Here is a 17080-nt window from a genome sequence, read left to right on the forward strand (position 1 = left end):
GACCCTCTTGGCTCTTCTGATGATGGTGAGTTCAAAACTAACTGGGCAGAATAAGTAGTTCATTTTTGCCTGACTGCACTTGCTGAACCAGCCCCTTCCCACTCTGTGGTTCCTGGTGCTGGATATGGAAGGAGCTGGAAACACGTATCTGGAGACAGAGGAACTACAGTAATTTGGGTTGAGACTGGCTTGAGTTGTTGTGAAACTGAACCCCTGTTGTGTTTTTGGTGGTTTTTTTTTTTTTTTTTAATTCTGCTCAGTCACTTAGTAGTTTCAGTCTTAATATTTTTAGCAATATAACGATGGCTTAGGAGCACTTTCCTTCTCTCAGTCTGCAATTTCTGATTTGCATCATTTCATCAAAAATAATTTCAAAGGTCTTTACTACTAAATCATTTTTCTCGAGCCGAGGTCCATTATTTTGTCACTGCATACTCATCTACAGTTAAAATGTACAGTTAAAATCTTGTGTTCAAGAAATAGTTAGATGTTGTATTAAAGGGCATGGTTTATGGGGAAATACTGGTGGATGGTTGGACTGGATGGTCTTGGAGGTCTTTTCTAAACTCGGTGATTCTATGAAAATGACTGTATTTGGATAATTTTGGCATGTTCCCAGGATTTGCCTTCCAAAAAAAAAAAAAAAAATCTGAATTTAAAATGAAAATCATATTCCTTTAGCACTGATTTTTATTCATTTCTGCATCTTTTAGCATACTTGTCTGAAAGAGCTAATCAATAGCCTATCTCTTGCTCAAAGCTGTTTTGTGCTGAGGAAAAGATTTAGCTTTTGAAAATTCTACCATCTTCTGGTGTTCAGATAATTTTTCTTCACTGACTCTGTTTTGTATTGTAAGCATGACCATTAAATTTTAATGTGATTTATTAATATAAAGATGATGATATCATCACCTATGACAAAAATCCCTTAAACTGTGAGTTCACTGCAGAAAATTTTATAGTCATTATGGAAAATTGGCCTTAGGGACTGTTTTTGGAGAAGGAATTGGTTGGTCTTTTGTGTTTGCAATTTGTTAGTGCTCCATTCCTTGAGCAATAAGCCGTGGGCTTGGGCAAATGAAACTGATGGTACTTGTGTCTTTTCCATGGACTGCCTACTCTTGCGCTCCCAAGCTGTCATTGTCCAGTGGATGAGACACTTCAAATGTAAAAAAGGTGGACATCTGGCAAAACAAACAAACAAAAAAACTCCCACTCAATGTACTTTTCTGGATCAGCTCAGTTGTGGTTTCCCAGGGAGGAATACTTCGCTTATGGTTGGAAAGGTGGCTAGACTGAAGGATAAGAGCCTAAGAGCAGCAACAGCTGCTTTGCACTGTGTACTGTGAATTACCCTTCTCCTTGTTCCACAGAGGACTTGGGGAAGTGGACCGAGTCCAAAGAGGGAATAACATGTAAAATATGCATATATACATCCATACAAAGATATATGTCTTCCAAAAGTTTTAAAAATTTAATGAGCCACCTGCTGTAGATTTTAATGCTATGTTTATATCAACTTCATGCAAATGTATTTAAATCTTTTAGGCAATAAAAAGCTCCATACAAAAGGCTGATCCATTGAGACTGGTAACAAAGGAACATCAAGAAAAGAAACCATTTCACTGCTCCCTTGGCAGAAGCACAACGCCAACTGGCAGGACAACACCTCACCAGGGAAGAGTGACACCTTTTGAATCAGAAGAAGTAAGACAATGGAGAGGTCTATTTAAACTACTTCTATTTTTTTCTTGACAGTATTGTTCAGAATTTAGATTGGGATCGTGTTTCTCACAGAGTCGTTGCTTGGGCTTCTTGCCTTGATACCGTACTGTTTTGGTGGTTTTTTTTTTTTGCCAGAAATCTTCTTAGGGACTGCTCATACATTGAAATATTTCACAGAATCACAGAACCATAGGGGCTGAAATGGACCTCTGGAGATCATCTAGTCCAACACCTGCTAAAGCAGGTTCCCTAGGGCAGGCTGCATGGGAAGGTGTTCAGGTTCATTCTGAATATCAGCCTCTCTGGGCAGCCTGTTCCAGTGCTTTGTCACTCTTCAAGTAAAGAATTTTTGCCCTCAGAAGAAGTTCATGACTGTGATATGCCATGCCTCATTGTCTTGGCAACCCAATGAGGATCAAGAGAAAGAGCCACAGCTAAAATACAGCTCTTCAGAGAAGGAGAGACAGAGCCCCATCTAGGGCTTCTTCCAGCTCTTTCTCTATAGTCTCTTTCTTCAAAACAGTCTTAATTAAGATTAAACACTTGCACTGTGTCAGTGTATAGGTGTTGTGCACAGACATTCCCAGGAAGGGGGAGCACACTCCATCCATATCACTGATTTCTCCCACGTTACAGCAAGGCACAACTGTATGTCACAACTTCTCCATGTTGCTTCAGGTTGTACAACAACCCTCACCTACTGGGAGAAGAACAGATGAGAGGAAGTCACCTGGAGCTGGCTCACATCTGAGTGTTTCTAAGGGCCATAGGTTATCTTCTTATGACAAAGGTAAGATTTATGGGAATTTTCTGCCTTAGAGTCATCTGAATGATTGATCTCCAACCCTTGGTTAACAGGAAATATGTTATCACTAAAACTCTGCTATGATTCTCAGAAGTACAAAACTTGCATTTGACAAGAAAAGGAAGATAGAATGTGCTGAATTAATTGCTGTGGAAGCCCAGAAGGTGGAGCATGGTGGTGGTCTGCAGTTCTCTTTGGTCCGGGATAAAGCTCCTTCAGAAATGAGCAAGCCAGTGTTGCAAGCAAGCGTCTGAGAGCTAGCATCTTTAAAAATGATCTTCTGCACTAAGTGAAGAAACATGACTGTATCCTCTTTTATTTTGCTTTTTCTTACAGGCACACCTTCACCCATTTCAATTATCTCAGAAGACACGTTCCTCTCAAATAAGCACAGCAATAATACTTGCAGCTTTGCGCTCTGCAGTTACAGGGAGGAAACACAGGTATTTCACTAAGAAAATCTATGAAATAATTCACTGTCTATGACTTCAGTTTTCACATACAGCATGCTAGCTCCCATTTGGCTAGCAACAGCACTCTCTTGGATTTATCTCTTCTTGTGATGTGTACACTCTCTAAAACAATATTTTAATGGCTTAGTAACAAAGTACATTGCTTTACCAACATATTCCTGCATTACCATTGGACATTAATAGATCTATGTTGCTAGTTAGTATTTTAATTCTGATTCAGGAAGAAGAGATTCCTAATCTTAAAAAGACAGAAAGAATGTTAAAACCTCAGAATAAAGTGGCTTTTGCAACGACCCAAAGGAGAAGTGGCATAACTGCATATGAGAACAAAGTACTTACAAGCAGTTCTCCTACTCTTCTGGATGCTGAAGCAAAGGTTGGAGCAATTTATGGTTCTGGGCCTTATATGATGAGTCTTCTTTTCATCTTTTTCATCTCATCTTTTCCATGGGTGAACTGAAGTGAAACACACTAAGAAAACCTTCCATTCCCACTTCCTTCCTGGCCACTATAAAACTCAGAACTTTTAATCTGAGACTGATACTGAGTTATAATCTCCCGAAAGGACGCAACTTCTTTTTCCTTAATGAAATTGCAAATGTTTTGATCCAGGGCCAGGAGGGAGGGGGAATATTGTATCTGGAAGATTTGCCTTTCTCCAGAACAATGATGAATTATGCATGATGATATTATTTTTTTTTTTTTGGCTAGTGTTCAGGTTCCACTGCTTGCTTCAGAGCCCCCCAATACATGGACTTTCCATCTGTTACTGGGCATTCCTTGCGTGCTCTGAAAGCAGCACTACTCTGAAAGTATGCTCAGTCCTTTGAACATAGCTTGACATACAAAGGCAAGCAGCAGTTACCTCAAACTGTGTTGGCCTGTGTATATGAAATCCATATTAGTAAGAAGAGTGAGAACTGAAGGATGTTCTATTTAGAGGGAAGAGAGACCACTGTGGAAAACACTTTGCAAATGCTATGCAGTGGACAGAGGCTTGGGGATCAATCTAACAACTTCAAGCACAGTGTTGGCAGCTTTTCACTGGAGCACATCATTGCCCTGTGGGAAGCAGTACTCCCAGTTCCTTTGGATCCCACAGGCTGACATGTACTACCACTGTAATGAGAATTAGATAGTAACTGCTCTGGCTGCCAAGTGCCAGTCGCCAGTTAACTTAAGGCTCCTTTATGCTACCAGACAGTGCAAAGACAAGTTGTAACAGTAAATTGAATGCATAGCTACATAGTCAGCATTACCTACAGCTAAGAGCAATGTGGTTTGTTTTGAAAGGTGGATCTTGCTAGCATAGGTGCCTTTCTTTGCAAATCAGCAATCCTGCATTCATTCAGAGATAATCCTGTTCTTTGCAGTTCTTTTTGTTCTCTCCATTTCCTATAGTACAGTTTCTCCACAATGCATTCCCTGATATTGCTTTGATAGCTGACATTAATTGGAACTAATGCACAGCAATTGCAGTTACGACTAAAACATCAAAACTCACTATGAATTCAGGACAATACCAAGAAGTGCAACTCTCCTCTTTGTGTGTAAAAGTAAACATTTTTTTTGAAGAGTTGATTAAAATTTGTGAAAATATTTTTACAGCCTTTCTGTCTGTATAATTCTGACTGTGATATTTTCATAGGTACAGCCTCCAAAATCAATATTATCTAGAAAGTCAATGTTACATCAAGAAAGAAGGAAAAATGAGGATGTGGTGCAGGAAAAAATAGAGCATCATGATGGAAAGGTGAGATAAATCAGGGTGCTTGAGATCACCAACAGGGCTGCAACAGATAGGAATTGTCACTTCAAGTAGTCATAGAGAATTATCTCTCAAAGAGTCCTTAATGAAGAGCTTAAGTGCAAAGTTCACGTTATGAGTAGCAGGAAATTATATATAGCTGATGGGATGGAAATTTCAGTGGAAATCTTATCTCCTACTGCTCTGACTGAAAGTAATCTATGTCCAATCACAGTTGTCAATTCTTGATAAGCCTTAGGATATGTGAAGTTCAGACAGTAAAGCAAAACACAGGTTCCTGTGTTTATTCAGTTCAGAACTTCTCCTGTTAATACACGTGTTGATTAATGATACTTTCCAGTAAGCACACATGGAAAAGGCCTTTGCAATATAACATTGCTCAGGGGAAGCTGCTTTGATGTACCTATTTTATTATTTATTATATTATTTTATAGCCAACATTATATTATTTCATAGCTAGTGCTGAGATAGACTGTGTGAAAATTTCTACCAATCACGTTTCCTTCTCATAGAAATAGAAAATACACAATTCATTGTTTTGATCCTTGATAGAAAAATAATTGTGAAAACATCCTCTTTACCACTGTATTTGATTCATAAAACTTAGTGTTGGAAAAGGCTTGCTCAATATGAGAGTGGCCAAAAGGTTGATTGAGTCATTCCTTCTTATTTAAACTAACTGGAACTTTTCCTAACAAGGCCTTTTGTAGTAAGTATCTACAACAATATCTTTCTATAACTGACTATTTTTTTAAAAAAATTATTTCTAAAACTAAAATCTTGCACTCAGTATTCATTCATTCTCTTTCCCTGAGGATATTTATTGCTTCTTGTCTTGCTGGGATGTCACCTGTTAAGAAGTCTTGATCAATTTTGTAAGGAATCTCTGCATACAGCCACATTTAACTCTGTAGTATTGACTGTCCATTCAGGCTTATGTTACTTGGAAAAAATGGTTGTTAACATGTCAGCTGTCTCTGTTAATATATCATTTTGATTTGCATAATCCAGGACAACCTACACAGAATGAGTACCAGCATATATGAAAATAATACAAACCATTACTAACTGAAGTCATTCAATGAACAGCCTGTATTTCTTCACTATTGCCCCAGGGCAATCTGTCTTGTCTTGCTTAACAGAAGAGAAGGTGGTGTGGTGGGAATTTGAGTCAGGTGCTTGAAAAGGGATGATTTTGCTAAAAGATAATGTCAGACTTTTTTTCTCTCTTATGCAAAAATGAGGAAAAAAAAAAAAAAAAAGCACATGTGCTGCTGAGGCAGCTTTGAAATGCAAAAGTATTGAGTGAGTACACTGAGTTACTTCAAGTTCCAATTTCATTGGAAGGCAGTGTAGCGTAACTCGCATCCTTTGACTTCAGCAACATTAGGTGCTCTATGTTTTCGAAGGTTGAAGAGGTGCTTACTGATGGACGTCGAATCATCACTTTCTGCAATGGTACTAAAAAAGAGATCAGTGCTGATAAAAGGATGACAACAATCAACTTTTTCAATGGAGATGTAAAGAAGATCATGCCAGATCAGAGAGTGGTATGTCGCATTTGTTTTCTTTAAGGAAAATTGTATGGCTAAGTGATCTGTCAAACAAGTTTCTACCATTCATCTTTGTAGCAGAAATGCTAAGTCACAGCTTGAAGCAGTGATGGAGCACCTGGTGGGAAAGTAGGGCCAACCATGGGCAGCTCAGGTGTATGCAATGTACCTGAGTGACTGGAAGAGGTGGAGCTAAGATCCAGCCCTTCCCAGATCTCATTTAAAGGTTTTCAGTGGAGGCAAGGGTGTCTTGCTGGAGATTCCTGCCTACCTGAGACCTTCTGAAGGTAAGCAGATTTTTCCTTTGTTTTGATGTCTACAGCTGTTGCTTTTGAGCACACCCTCACTTGCTGTATGTAACCTAGAACTTTGCTACTACACTGGCATTGCTGCACTTTCCATGGTGTTACAGCATTAATGTTACATTACAGTATATCTTTAAATAGCATTTCTGGGATAAATTGATGAGGAAGGGTGTTGGCTTCCACAGCCCTGATTAGGGAGGACAAGAATGGAAAGAAGTGAAGGTAACAGTTGAAGAAGGGGCAAGCAGGGATTGAGCTAAGCAGATCAAAGGAAACAGGAAGAAGGCAAAATGTAGGGGAAGCCATCTGAAGAAAGGACTGCTTTTCATATATTTTAGAGTGGGTTGCACAGGAGGTCGTCCTTCTTGGCGTTAGGTAAATATGTTTAATAAGAACATGAGCTGAAGTGGGGATGAGTAAGATCTTGGCAAGAATGTGAACGCTTTAAATTATTAGTGCATAGGTTGGAGCTAGAGATCCTATCCATGGGGAGTTGAGAAGATCACTCTCATTGTTCTGCTCTACCCTAAAGAAAGTAGAAATATCTAGACAAAGCCAGGAGGAGAGGTGTGAATGAAAAAAAGGAATTAAAATGGAAACGTAATAACTTTTAGGAATGGCAGATACCTGAAGAAAATGGCCTCGAAATGACTTCTTAAAGTTGGCTTATTTTTTAAACAAGTTGCTATGGTTTAATCTTCTTATGCAAATATGACCATGCTGCAAACAGTTCACTGTCCTTCCAGATTTATTATTATGCAGATGCACAGACAACTCACACTGCTTATCCAGAGGGCCTAGAGGTGCTGCAGTTCCCTAATAATCAGATAGGTATGCAAGAATTTGTGGGTGTGAACTATATGTGTGGGAATGTCTTAATTGCATATGTGTTGTCTGAGCCTAACTCTAGCAGATTTGCTTTATTTCTTCCAATTTGCTTTGTCTTTGCCTTTTGATTTTTGGTATGATCCATGATTTTACTGCTCAATTTTCTTCTACAAAAAAAAGATAATAAAGGGGCATAAATGCATCATTTCTGTAGTTTTACTATCTCATTTGATTCTTTAGTTTATCTAGCAGTATGCTGGGTAGAATTTCTACCCTCACTACAAAGTCTAAAGTAAATCTCATCTAGCTCTGTGTAAAGTTATGAGAAAGAATTCCAAAGACATTTTTTAAATCTTGTTTTCCACAGAAAAGCATTATCCTGATGGCACACAAGAAATTGTGTTCCCTGATCACACAGTGAAATGCCTCTACAGTGATGGATTCGAGGAAACTTTTTTCCCAGATGGTACAATAGTAAAAGTAGAAAAGTAAGTCTCCTTTTAGAGAAGGGAATTGGCACTGGGCACAAGTCTAATGTTACTAGCATATACAACTGTGGTTTGATTCTGCATGACTGGAAAACTTCCATATGAAAGAGGAGATTTGGATGAGAATGAGTGCTTTGCTACAATGAGGAACTGAGAATTGTTTACTTCCACTTTGAATCACAGGTGACCTGATATCACAGGCAAAGTGACTGTGAAATATTTCTTCTTTTTGTTCTATGTGTATTTGCAGTCACTGTCAACATCTGGCCAGGGCAACAGTATAACTTGAAAGTAAAAGGGAAGCCAGTTGTTTGTATTAACAATATAGGAGTGGAGAAGAGAACTCTTAGTTTGTATTCTTTGGTATTTTACTCGCTTTCTGTTTTTGCCAAGATGTTTTAAATTCTTTGCTTCTATTCCGTCATATAAAATGAGGACAAATAACAGCAGGAATTCATTACACACGCCTATTCTATGCTTCTGTTGTAAAAGATTTTTCTATTAGCAAAATGCCTCAAGATCCCTGCATGCAGTATTCGTACAAAATACAGGTCCTGCCATCCATTATTATGTATAGAAGCACCTTTGTATTGAAACTTGATTGTGATAATTGATCTCTGATATGACCACATGTAAATTGGTGAATTAAAGTGAATTATATAACCTATGAAAGTTTCTACTTTCATTGTGCCATCTTAGACAGCTAGGTATGATAGGTTAATAACATACAGTGCTTTATGGCCCGTTTACTCACGGCTATTGCTTTCAGGAACGGCGATAAACTAGTGGTATTCAGTAATGGCCAGAAGGAGTTTCACACTGCACAGTTCAAGAGGAGGGAATACCCAGATGGAACCATAAAGACCGTGTACTGCAATGGCAGGCAAGAAACCAAGTATTTGTCTGGACGGGTTCGAATCAAAGATGAAGAGGGTAATATCATCCTAGATAACAAGTGATTCCTCCTCTCAGTGGCTGCACTGAGTAAGTGGCTCAACAAATTTTGTCTGTATGATTTAGTCTCTCTCTCCGCTGGACACGTGTTGGTTTAAAAGATTCTTTACTGATGCCTCTAATGCTTTTCTGTTGCTGTTAATTATTAAGATTAGAACATGTGAAGGAATGAAAACCACTATTTCTAATGAAATAAATTAAGGATAATACTCTCAATCCACCGTGTTCTATACAACTACAAATTGCCATCATACCACAAAGAAAAAAAAAAGCATAAAAATCTTAGTGGATGGAGACTAGTCTACATGTGTGTCCTGGAGTTATGGAGAGAGAAAAAAAAAAAAGTAATTAGAAGATGCTAAAGTACATTTTGTATCAGAAGAGGCTGAAAGTGGGGGCTCTTGAACCTGGAGAAGGCCCAGTCATACCAATGTACATAAATACCTGATAGGAGGGAATGTGGACTCTTCGGAGTAGTGCCCACTGACAAGACAGGAGGCAAAAGGCTTGCACTGACACGCACGAAGTGATACAATTATAGTCTGAGAACACTCTCTAGTGTATTTGAAGACAAAATATAACATTTATTCCTTTTTGGTCATTATTCCAGATAAAAGTGACACTTCTTGTATCTTTCTTAGAACTCTTTTGTGTTGCTTTGTTTTTGAATTAACCTCTCCCGTTACTGCCTTTATTCTTCCAGTAGTATAAACACATTTCTGGTCAGTGAATCTCAACAACTTTAAGGCTCTTTAAATTGCACTTAATACCTAGGGGGATGAATCATTTACCAGATACTACTTTCAGCTCCCTTCCCGGTAGACTGGCTGTCCATCATCTGTCTTGAATTCTTCTAAAGCACTGAAGCATTTCCCCTGTAGAACTCATCTCACTGCCCAGTGACTGAAAAGACTGAAAATTATTTCCTTGTGCCCTTCAGATTCCTGTAGCAACAAACATGTGCTCATAGAATGCTTCTCACACCTACATGCAAAGTAATTGCAAGATTATGGAACTTCTCTCTCTTCTCTTTACCTTCCAGTGGGCCAGACTGCCAATGCATCAGCGTTCATATTGCAGATCATCTTTGCAAGAAACAGATCGAGCAGAATAGAAAATGTTGTTAGTATTGATCATACACTGTTATTCATGAATTTAATTAAGGTGTTCTAAATATCCAAGAAGTTTGGTGTCAGATGGTGTGGTAATAACATTGTACTGTTTTGCTTATGTTTCATTACAACAAAGGAACACTTTTAAATCTGTGCTCTTCACTATTGAAACACTTGATACATTTTATATGTTTTGTAGAAGAAAACTCTAATCCAAAGAAATCCAAGGGATCATTCTTTTCCATGTGTTTCACTAAGAATTTCTGCTCAGTGTAGCCTCTGATTAAAACCAATGTGTGTTTTGTGTTTCTTTTTTTTCAATTGACCATTGTAAAAACAGTCAATATGATTAATTCTCTTTCAGTTTGGTTAGGAAAATTGATGTTTCTAAGGCACAAGTGCTTTTATTCTCAGGGTTTTTTTTAAACAAGGAGTGCATATTCTCCAGTTGTTATGCTTACATTCTTTTTGTTTCTACAGTAAAAATAAAAACTTGCCTTAAATTATTGGTTGCCATTCATTTATCTGCGCATATAATCCTCTATAATTTTAAGTTCAGTAAGGAATAATTTTGTTTGTGATCTGCTTGCTCCTTGGTAAATTAATCTGACTCTACTTCTAGGATGTGTTCTCCTTCTGGAATAGAAGGCATGTAGTCCTGCACAGATGTAATGCTGAAGTGATAATGTGTAACCTCCTAGGTCTCTGCACATGTTTTTCAAGCAATATTTTATAGCACAGAAGCAAAGGGATTCTTGAAGTAAGAGTTTATTAATTTAATTTAATTTTAATTTGCCATTTAATTTTCTTAGAGAGAGAAAAATAATTAATGAGACTTGGCAGGTAAGGAGCCCTTCACAGACCGATTATGACAAGTTATACTATTTTTCACAGGCTAATTCTCACACTTTGTCTCCTTTATCTTCCATTTGCTTTAGGTGATCAGGAGCTGCTTGCTCTAGTAGGTATGGTGCAGGAATACTAATAATCCAAATTTTGTGGTGCATGTTTACCTTAATTGTAGCAATATATTTGCCTACTTTGGAAAAGCCAGCTTATTATAACTTTTCCTCTGTGGTATGCAGTGAACATGCTTTTTATGAAATCTTTGGGGACATGGGACACAGCTGCAAAACCCTATTTCTCTCCACAGGTCTTCTAGCACTACAGGAAGTATGTTACAGCCAGTATCTGGCCTCAATTTTGAGACAAATCTGGAATACACTGTGGGTGACTTGTGAACAATAACTTCAGACAGCTGGGGGCAGTAAAGGTGTACAAGAGAAGAGTACTAATCTTAGAGTCTCAGATGTCTCAGTTCAGTGTTTTTTTTAATCTTCCATGCTTAATTAATCAGTGAAGAAGTTCTACTGAAAGCAAAACAAAACTGCCTAATTGCTACATCCTTTGGGTGGCTAACACAGTCTGTGAGACAGAGGTTTGATTTGCTCTTCTTGAACATAGTATTTGCAGTTTGTCCTGCCCTCCAATATCAAATTTCTTTCTCACCTTAGGAAGCCTTCTTTATCAAGGGCTTATCGGGAGGGGGGGGGGGCTGGAGGGGGGGAGAGAGAAGCACCACTGTAACAGTGTATGTCACTACATGTTTATTTTTATTTTTTTATATAACTCATTTTCCATAAGAATTTCTGCAGAATCCTACAGGTCATAAAATTTGTTTCATATTGTTGTTTCATACAGTGCAAAATTAACCTGTGGAAAGTGATGCCAAGCAGCTCACTGGATTGTTCAAAATGTTGTTTTGTGTGATTCATATAAATTGAGAGCATGTTGAATATTTCCCTTGTGTAAACTGACCAGCTTTTTCAAATCATAAAGCTGGGAAAAAAAAAAGAAGCAAAGATTTCAGAGATAAATAATAAGACAGGTATTTCTGAGGATGTTCTGAGAAATGCAATTCTCCATTTTTATTTTGAGATTACTTGTAAGAGTTATTCAGCACTTTCATTTTCAAAAATAATCTCTCATGGTAATTGCTAAATCACAATTTTTACATTGTGTATGCTTTGAAATATTTTCTTCTAATACAGCTTCAGTGCACTGCCCACATACCTTCAAGCTAACGGTGTCGTTCATGATGTCTGCATGACTTTAAATTATGAAGTTATACAGATCATGTCTTTTTTTGTCTTGCGCTATTTTGTTTGCTCACTAACTTGCTTATTTCCTTTATGATGCTCTTTACATCCGTGCTGTCCTTGGAAGCTTGAAGTGCAGCTTCATTGAAAGGAAAAATAAGCACAAAACCTCCTACCTGGCGGGTAGGCATCTGATCTTTGTCAGAGAGGAAATAGGGGCGTGTGCTTAACTTGTAGTTGCAGATTTCAGGTGAAGGTGACCACCGGCTGAGTTGTGAAGAAATGAATGGCGGATGTACAGCTGGGAGTTGTTTGTTTTTAGCTTCAATTTTTACTTGAGAGGATGTTTTTGGCTTATTCATCTTTTCCCGCAGCTGAGAAGTCAGTGTTTCCCTTGGATGTGCTCTGGCACTTTTCCTGGTCAGAGAAGACGCCTTATGAATTGATCCTCTTCCAAATTGCAGCGCAGGTTGTGTTTGAGGAGCAGAAATACAAGTAGATACTTTTTGACCAGAAAGTAAGCCAGGAGCCTCTTCTGGGGTGCTTTGACCAGCTCTTCTCCAGTGCACTTGCCTTCTAACAGCTTTTGACCCAGGCCTTTCATTCTGCCTGTGAGTGTCAACCTGCTTGTAGTTAAGTAGTTCAACAATATCGTGAAGAAGTTTTCTTTTCACAGTGTCATCAATGGAGCAGTCTAAACGCAAAGCTGGATTGTAGTTCACTTCTAAAAGCCATGGCTTGAACTTGTCATCAATCAGGATGTCAAAGCCAAAGAGTTCAAAGCAATTGGAAGCCTCTGGTAAGGGAGTGACAGCAAGCAAGGTGAGAATCACAATGTTATTCATCTTTTGCCACAGTAGCATGTCATCAACCCCAAAAATTCGAAGGTAAGAACGGAATTTGCTGAACGTCCACTTGCAACCACAGCCAATCCCTTCTTTAAATGTTTTATATGAAGCTCCGTATTTGTTGATGCTGGTGTTTGTTAGGTGGGCGTAGACATTGTCTAGAGAACTGAGGTCAAACTTCTCAGTGGCAAACCTCACCAGTCCCTCTTCATAAGTGTAAATGGTGAGTGGGCAAAAACTGGTGACACACACATAAAGGCGAAGATCCAACTTATATCCTGAAATGAGCAAGGGGTTGCTAATGTACTTCTGCACAATGACTGTACAGTGATAGACTAAGTCTTCAATGTCTTGGAAAATGAGTATGCCCCTTCCACGTGAGAGATGCACAGGTTTGCAAATCCAGTAGCTAGGTCTGCCTACTGTCTGTCTCTCTTTGCTGTATTCTGCTATAAATTTGACATAGTCATTGGGCATGATGAATGCCACTGGACTAAATTCATACAGTGTTGATCCATATGCTCCTTTCATACGTTTCAGATGCCTTGCCAAATAGTCTTTTCTGGTGATCCTGACAGCTTCTGGATAGTGGTTGAGTCTCTGCCATGGTTTAATACTGTGGTGGTCTGCCATAGGAAAAGGTGAGTTCCGCCAGTACAAGTTCCAGTCTGTGTCATCTTGCTCCTTTCGGTCAAATTCAGTCCAACCACGTTCCAGTAAAACCTCACGGATTATTGCAGGGGCATTTTCATGGAGACGGAACACCAAAGGCTTCAAGGTTTCACTTGCATTATCATCTGCCAACATTTCCATCTTACTAGCTGGAAGAAAACAGAAAGAAAACTTGTCAGGAAAGAAACAATGCTACAAGTTGTGCTAACAGTCATCAGCCTTGCTATATTCTTAACATTTGTCGCTCTCAACACGTTCTCTAAGCATATCACTCCTGTGTTTCCATTGCCCATGAAAGAGAAGTCAAAAGCTTGTTTAAGCTGAAAAGTATGTTAGAAGGGCATAAATACCAGATAGCTGTTAAGATAGTACAAAGCATTGACTGCTGAACAGTTGTACATCTTCAGTCTTGCATTTACTCTTTCTTTGAGGTAGCCTACTATAATAGCAGTTGTCCTAAAACTTCTGTAATTCATGAATATTTACTGAATATTTCAATTTCCTGATATGGAGTTTTTTGCACAGAAGAAAAATAATCTGCCAGGTATTCTTGAAACTCAGAATTTTGTTTTGAAATTCTCAGAATATCTCATTAATGTTTTTTGAACAGCCATATTCAACAGTTCTTGTTCAGAAAGACTTCTTAATGTCTTACCATTAATAAAATGTAAGTTAAGTTAACTTAAAAGTTTTGTCAGCTGCAGAACAGATTAAGGCTTATTTCATCTGCATGTGGAAAACAACTCAGAATTTCTTGCATGATATAAAACATGCTTCACTTTCCACATCTGACATCTGATAATCCTTTTCTACGATGTATTTGTTGTGGCTGTCCAATACATTTTGCTGCTGCTATCAGGCTCAATTATGGACTGTAGCTGAATTGTCCTTAGTGAGAGCTTTCCTTGGGTAAGGGTATGTAGGAAACAGGAAAGAAACATGGTAGGTACTGCAGCATAATAATGATGTAATGTGACTTAGGAACTAACACCACAAAGGTGAAAGAAAGACTTCTTTCTGTATCTCTTGCAGGCAGTGCTTCCCAGGAAGCTGAGGGTTTGCTGTTGAGCCTGCACACAAGCCTAACTTGGTAACATAGTGAACCCAGGCAATTTTTGTTGTCTTTTGCTTCTACTTTCTTTCCTGGGAGTTTTTTCCTGCCTGATATTAAACAGCAGTATGTCATGTGCTGTGTGTGTGTGTGCAAAACAGTAAGTTTTACAGTAGCTGGTTCACAATCTCAGGCAGTGATTATTACATTGAGAAAAAATGTATATACCTGAAAACAGCCATACTAAGTGTTTGGATGAGTCATCTTAGGACTGCAGTTTTGTTGGTTTTGTACTGCTAAGCATTCCTACTAGCAGTGTTTCAGTGAAAAGCACTGTTGCACAAGAATCTAGAGCAGCTATGATGACTCTGGTAGGTAATCATAAAATCAGGCTGCTAGTACTATCTGAAGAATGAAGCTGCCTTTGATGGTTTTCTATGTCAGGGTGTATTAATGGCGCATCTTTCATACCTCTGGCACTCAGGGAATAGCATAGAGGAAATTGACTTACCAAGCTTCAATATAACAACATGAGTTTCAAACTTCCAGGTAATTAAATACAAAGAAAACAATGAGAGAGCAGTTACCTGCTTTTTTTTTTTTTTTTTAAAAAAAAAAAAAGTCCTATCACAAATAAGCAGAAGCAGAAGTAATATTACGAAAGTAACTCTAGAAGATACAGTGATTTTAATGAGTGAATTTTACTCATCTATACAGACACATATCTGGATGAATGCTCACCTCATCACCTAAGAGAGTTTTGCCTGCATTCTCTGAGCTCTCCGTTTTTGGCCCATTCTTTAATAACCTGATAATCTACCCATGTGCTTGCAAACATTCATTCATCCACAGAGTGGAAATGGCTGCAGCTGCCTGTGAGTGTGCTGGAATCCAAAACCCACCAACTATTGCAGCAGATGTTCCCCTCAGAATAAGGGCTGCAGCTGTGACCTCACCGTTCCCATGGAGCTGTGTGGTGACCCTGGGGCCACCAGGCAGTCCCAACCTCTTCCAGGGCTCTAGGTCTGCCTTGACTGCTAACAGCTATTTCTGCATCACAGTTGCTTGTCTTTATACCTACTGGAAGCAGATCTTGTGAAAATTTGATTCTTAATGGTTAGGCATTGAAACTGTTTGCTTGCAGTGTTAAAGCGGACTGCCTCTGCATAGCTAAACTAAGCAGACTGACTGGTAAGTGTTTTGTACTAAAGTCCTCAAACCCTCAGGGCCGCAGACCATAACATGGGTCTGCAAGCTTCCTGCACTGGGATTCTGTCTCACAACCAACCATTCTAATCATTCCTTTAGGTCTCATTTCTGTCCAGTAAGCAGCCTCATACTACAAGGTCAGGAAGGATGCCTGCCAATCCAGCTTCATCCCATCTGGCTACACCACGTGGCCCCTCACGTGCATTGGGTGTGGGCTACCTACAACAAAAGCACGTTCCCTGACTCGCAGCACAGGGGTAAGGCTGAGAAGGTGCACGCTGTGTCTGACTGAGCAGAAGTGCTATGAGTTTAAAGGCTGGGCGTATCCCCTTGCACTGCGCTACTTCCTAGGTCAGCCTCACCCCGCGGGCCTGCCGCCCCAAACGTACCTCTGCCAGCTTCAGCCCCTTTCAGGGCCGTTCCGGCCGCAGCTGCATGCGCTCGGGGGAGCGGGAAGCGGCGGGGCCGGCTGCTGGGGCCGGAGGAAGGAAGGGACGGCGGCCGTTGCTTGGCAATAAGGAAGGGCGGGCGGAGGCCACAGAGCCTTGTCTAGCTGCTTGCGGAGGGACGTCCTGCTGCCTTTTCCCCCTTCCCCCCGGGCTTTCGTCCTGTTACGGTGGGAACTGTTAATGCATCAGCATTAATTACTTGAAGTTGACTGTCTTAAGCTCCAGCTGGTGCTATGATGCATGGTGTGCCCGCCACCTGCCTCCTCAGCAACGGACATTGCGTGACCCAGCTCAGTCCGTGAGCTCTCAGGGAGAACTCATCGCACACTGGCTGAGGGGAGCTGCTGCTTCCTTGCAGGATGAACGCAGCTGTGGCTGTGGGAGAGATCAGAACCTGCGTGGTAGTGCAGCATGGGCTGAAGGTGAGCCTGTGCCCTGCTGCTGGACCTCAGCGCAGACAGACCTGAGCTGCTTGCTGCCTGACAGTCATGTTCTGGTACAAGGTGTAGACGTAGCCAGACTGTAACAGAACGCTATTCACAGCGAGTGCTTAAAAAAGGCAGGATGAGAAGAATATAAATCTTTATAAATGGTGACTCCACGATCATAGATCACTGGAACCGTTATATGCATTTCCTGTAATCAGGTAAGCAATTCCAGTGGCTGCCATCTTCTGATGTTGCATGTGGTTTTTTCAGCTTTGATTGTAAACCTGTACCAGGTCTGATCCACAAATACAAA

At 39.7% G+C, this 17080-nt stretch overlaps 2 protein-coding genes across 3 annotated transcripts in view; one reads left to right on the forward strand and one right to left on the reverse strand.

Moving 5' to 3' along the window:
* Nucleotides 1–9115, forward strand: part of LOC128083998 (centromere protein J-like) — a 31153-nt gene extending 22038 nt beyond the window's left edge. Inside the window, 9 exon segments of the mRNA XM_052689707.1 lie at nt 1549–1707; nt 2404–2515; nt 2867–2973; nt 3224–3379; nt 4652–4756; nt 6181–6321; nt 7376–7460; nt 7825–7945; nt 8715–9115. Of these exon segments, the coding sequence (XP_052545667.1) occupies nt 1549–1707; nt 2404–2515; nt 2867–2973; nt 3224–3379; nt 4652–4756; nt 6181–6321; nt 7376–7460; nt 7825–7945; nt 8715–8904 (1176 nt within the window). The 3' untranslated portion in view covers nt 8905–9115.
* A 2799-nt stretch (nt 9116–11914) lies between these two features.
* The window catches only part of TTLL2 (tubulin tyrosine ligase like 2), a 487337-nt gene continuing 482171 nt past the window's right edge, over nt 11915–17080 (reverse strand). Inside the window, exons 1-2 of one of the 2 annotated variants that reach the window (XM_052696435.1) lie at nt 16280–16985; nt 11915–13779 (exon numbers count right to left, since the gene is read on the reverse strand). In XM_052696435.1, the coding sequence (XP_052552395.1) occupies nt 12146–13771 (1626 nt within the window). In that variant the 5' untranslated portion in view covers nt 13772–13779; nt 16280–16985 and the 3' untranslated portion in view covers nt 11915–12145. Of the gene's footprint in view, nt 13780–16279; nt 16986–17080 lie in introns of those variants that run through there. The other variant, XM_052696428.1, reaches the window with a different exon arrangement.

The sequence above is a fragment of the Tympanuchus pallidicinctus genome, unplaced genomic scaffold (assembly GCF_026119805.1).
Source record: "Tympanuchus pallidicinctus isolate F22 unplaced genomic scaffold, pur_lepc_1.0 scaffold1, whole genome shotgun sequence".
Classification (NCBI taxonomy): Eukaryota; Metazoa; Chordata; class Aves; order Galliformes; family Phasianidae; genus Tympanuchus; species Tympanuchus pallidicinctus.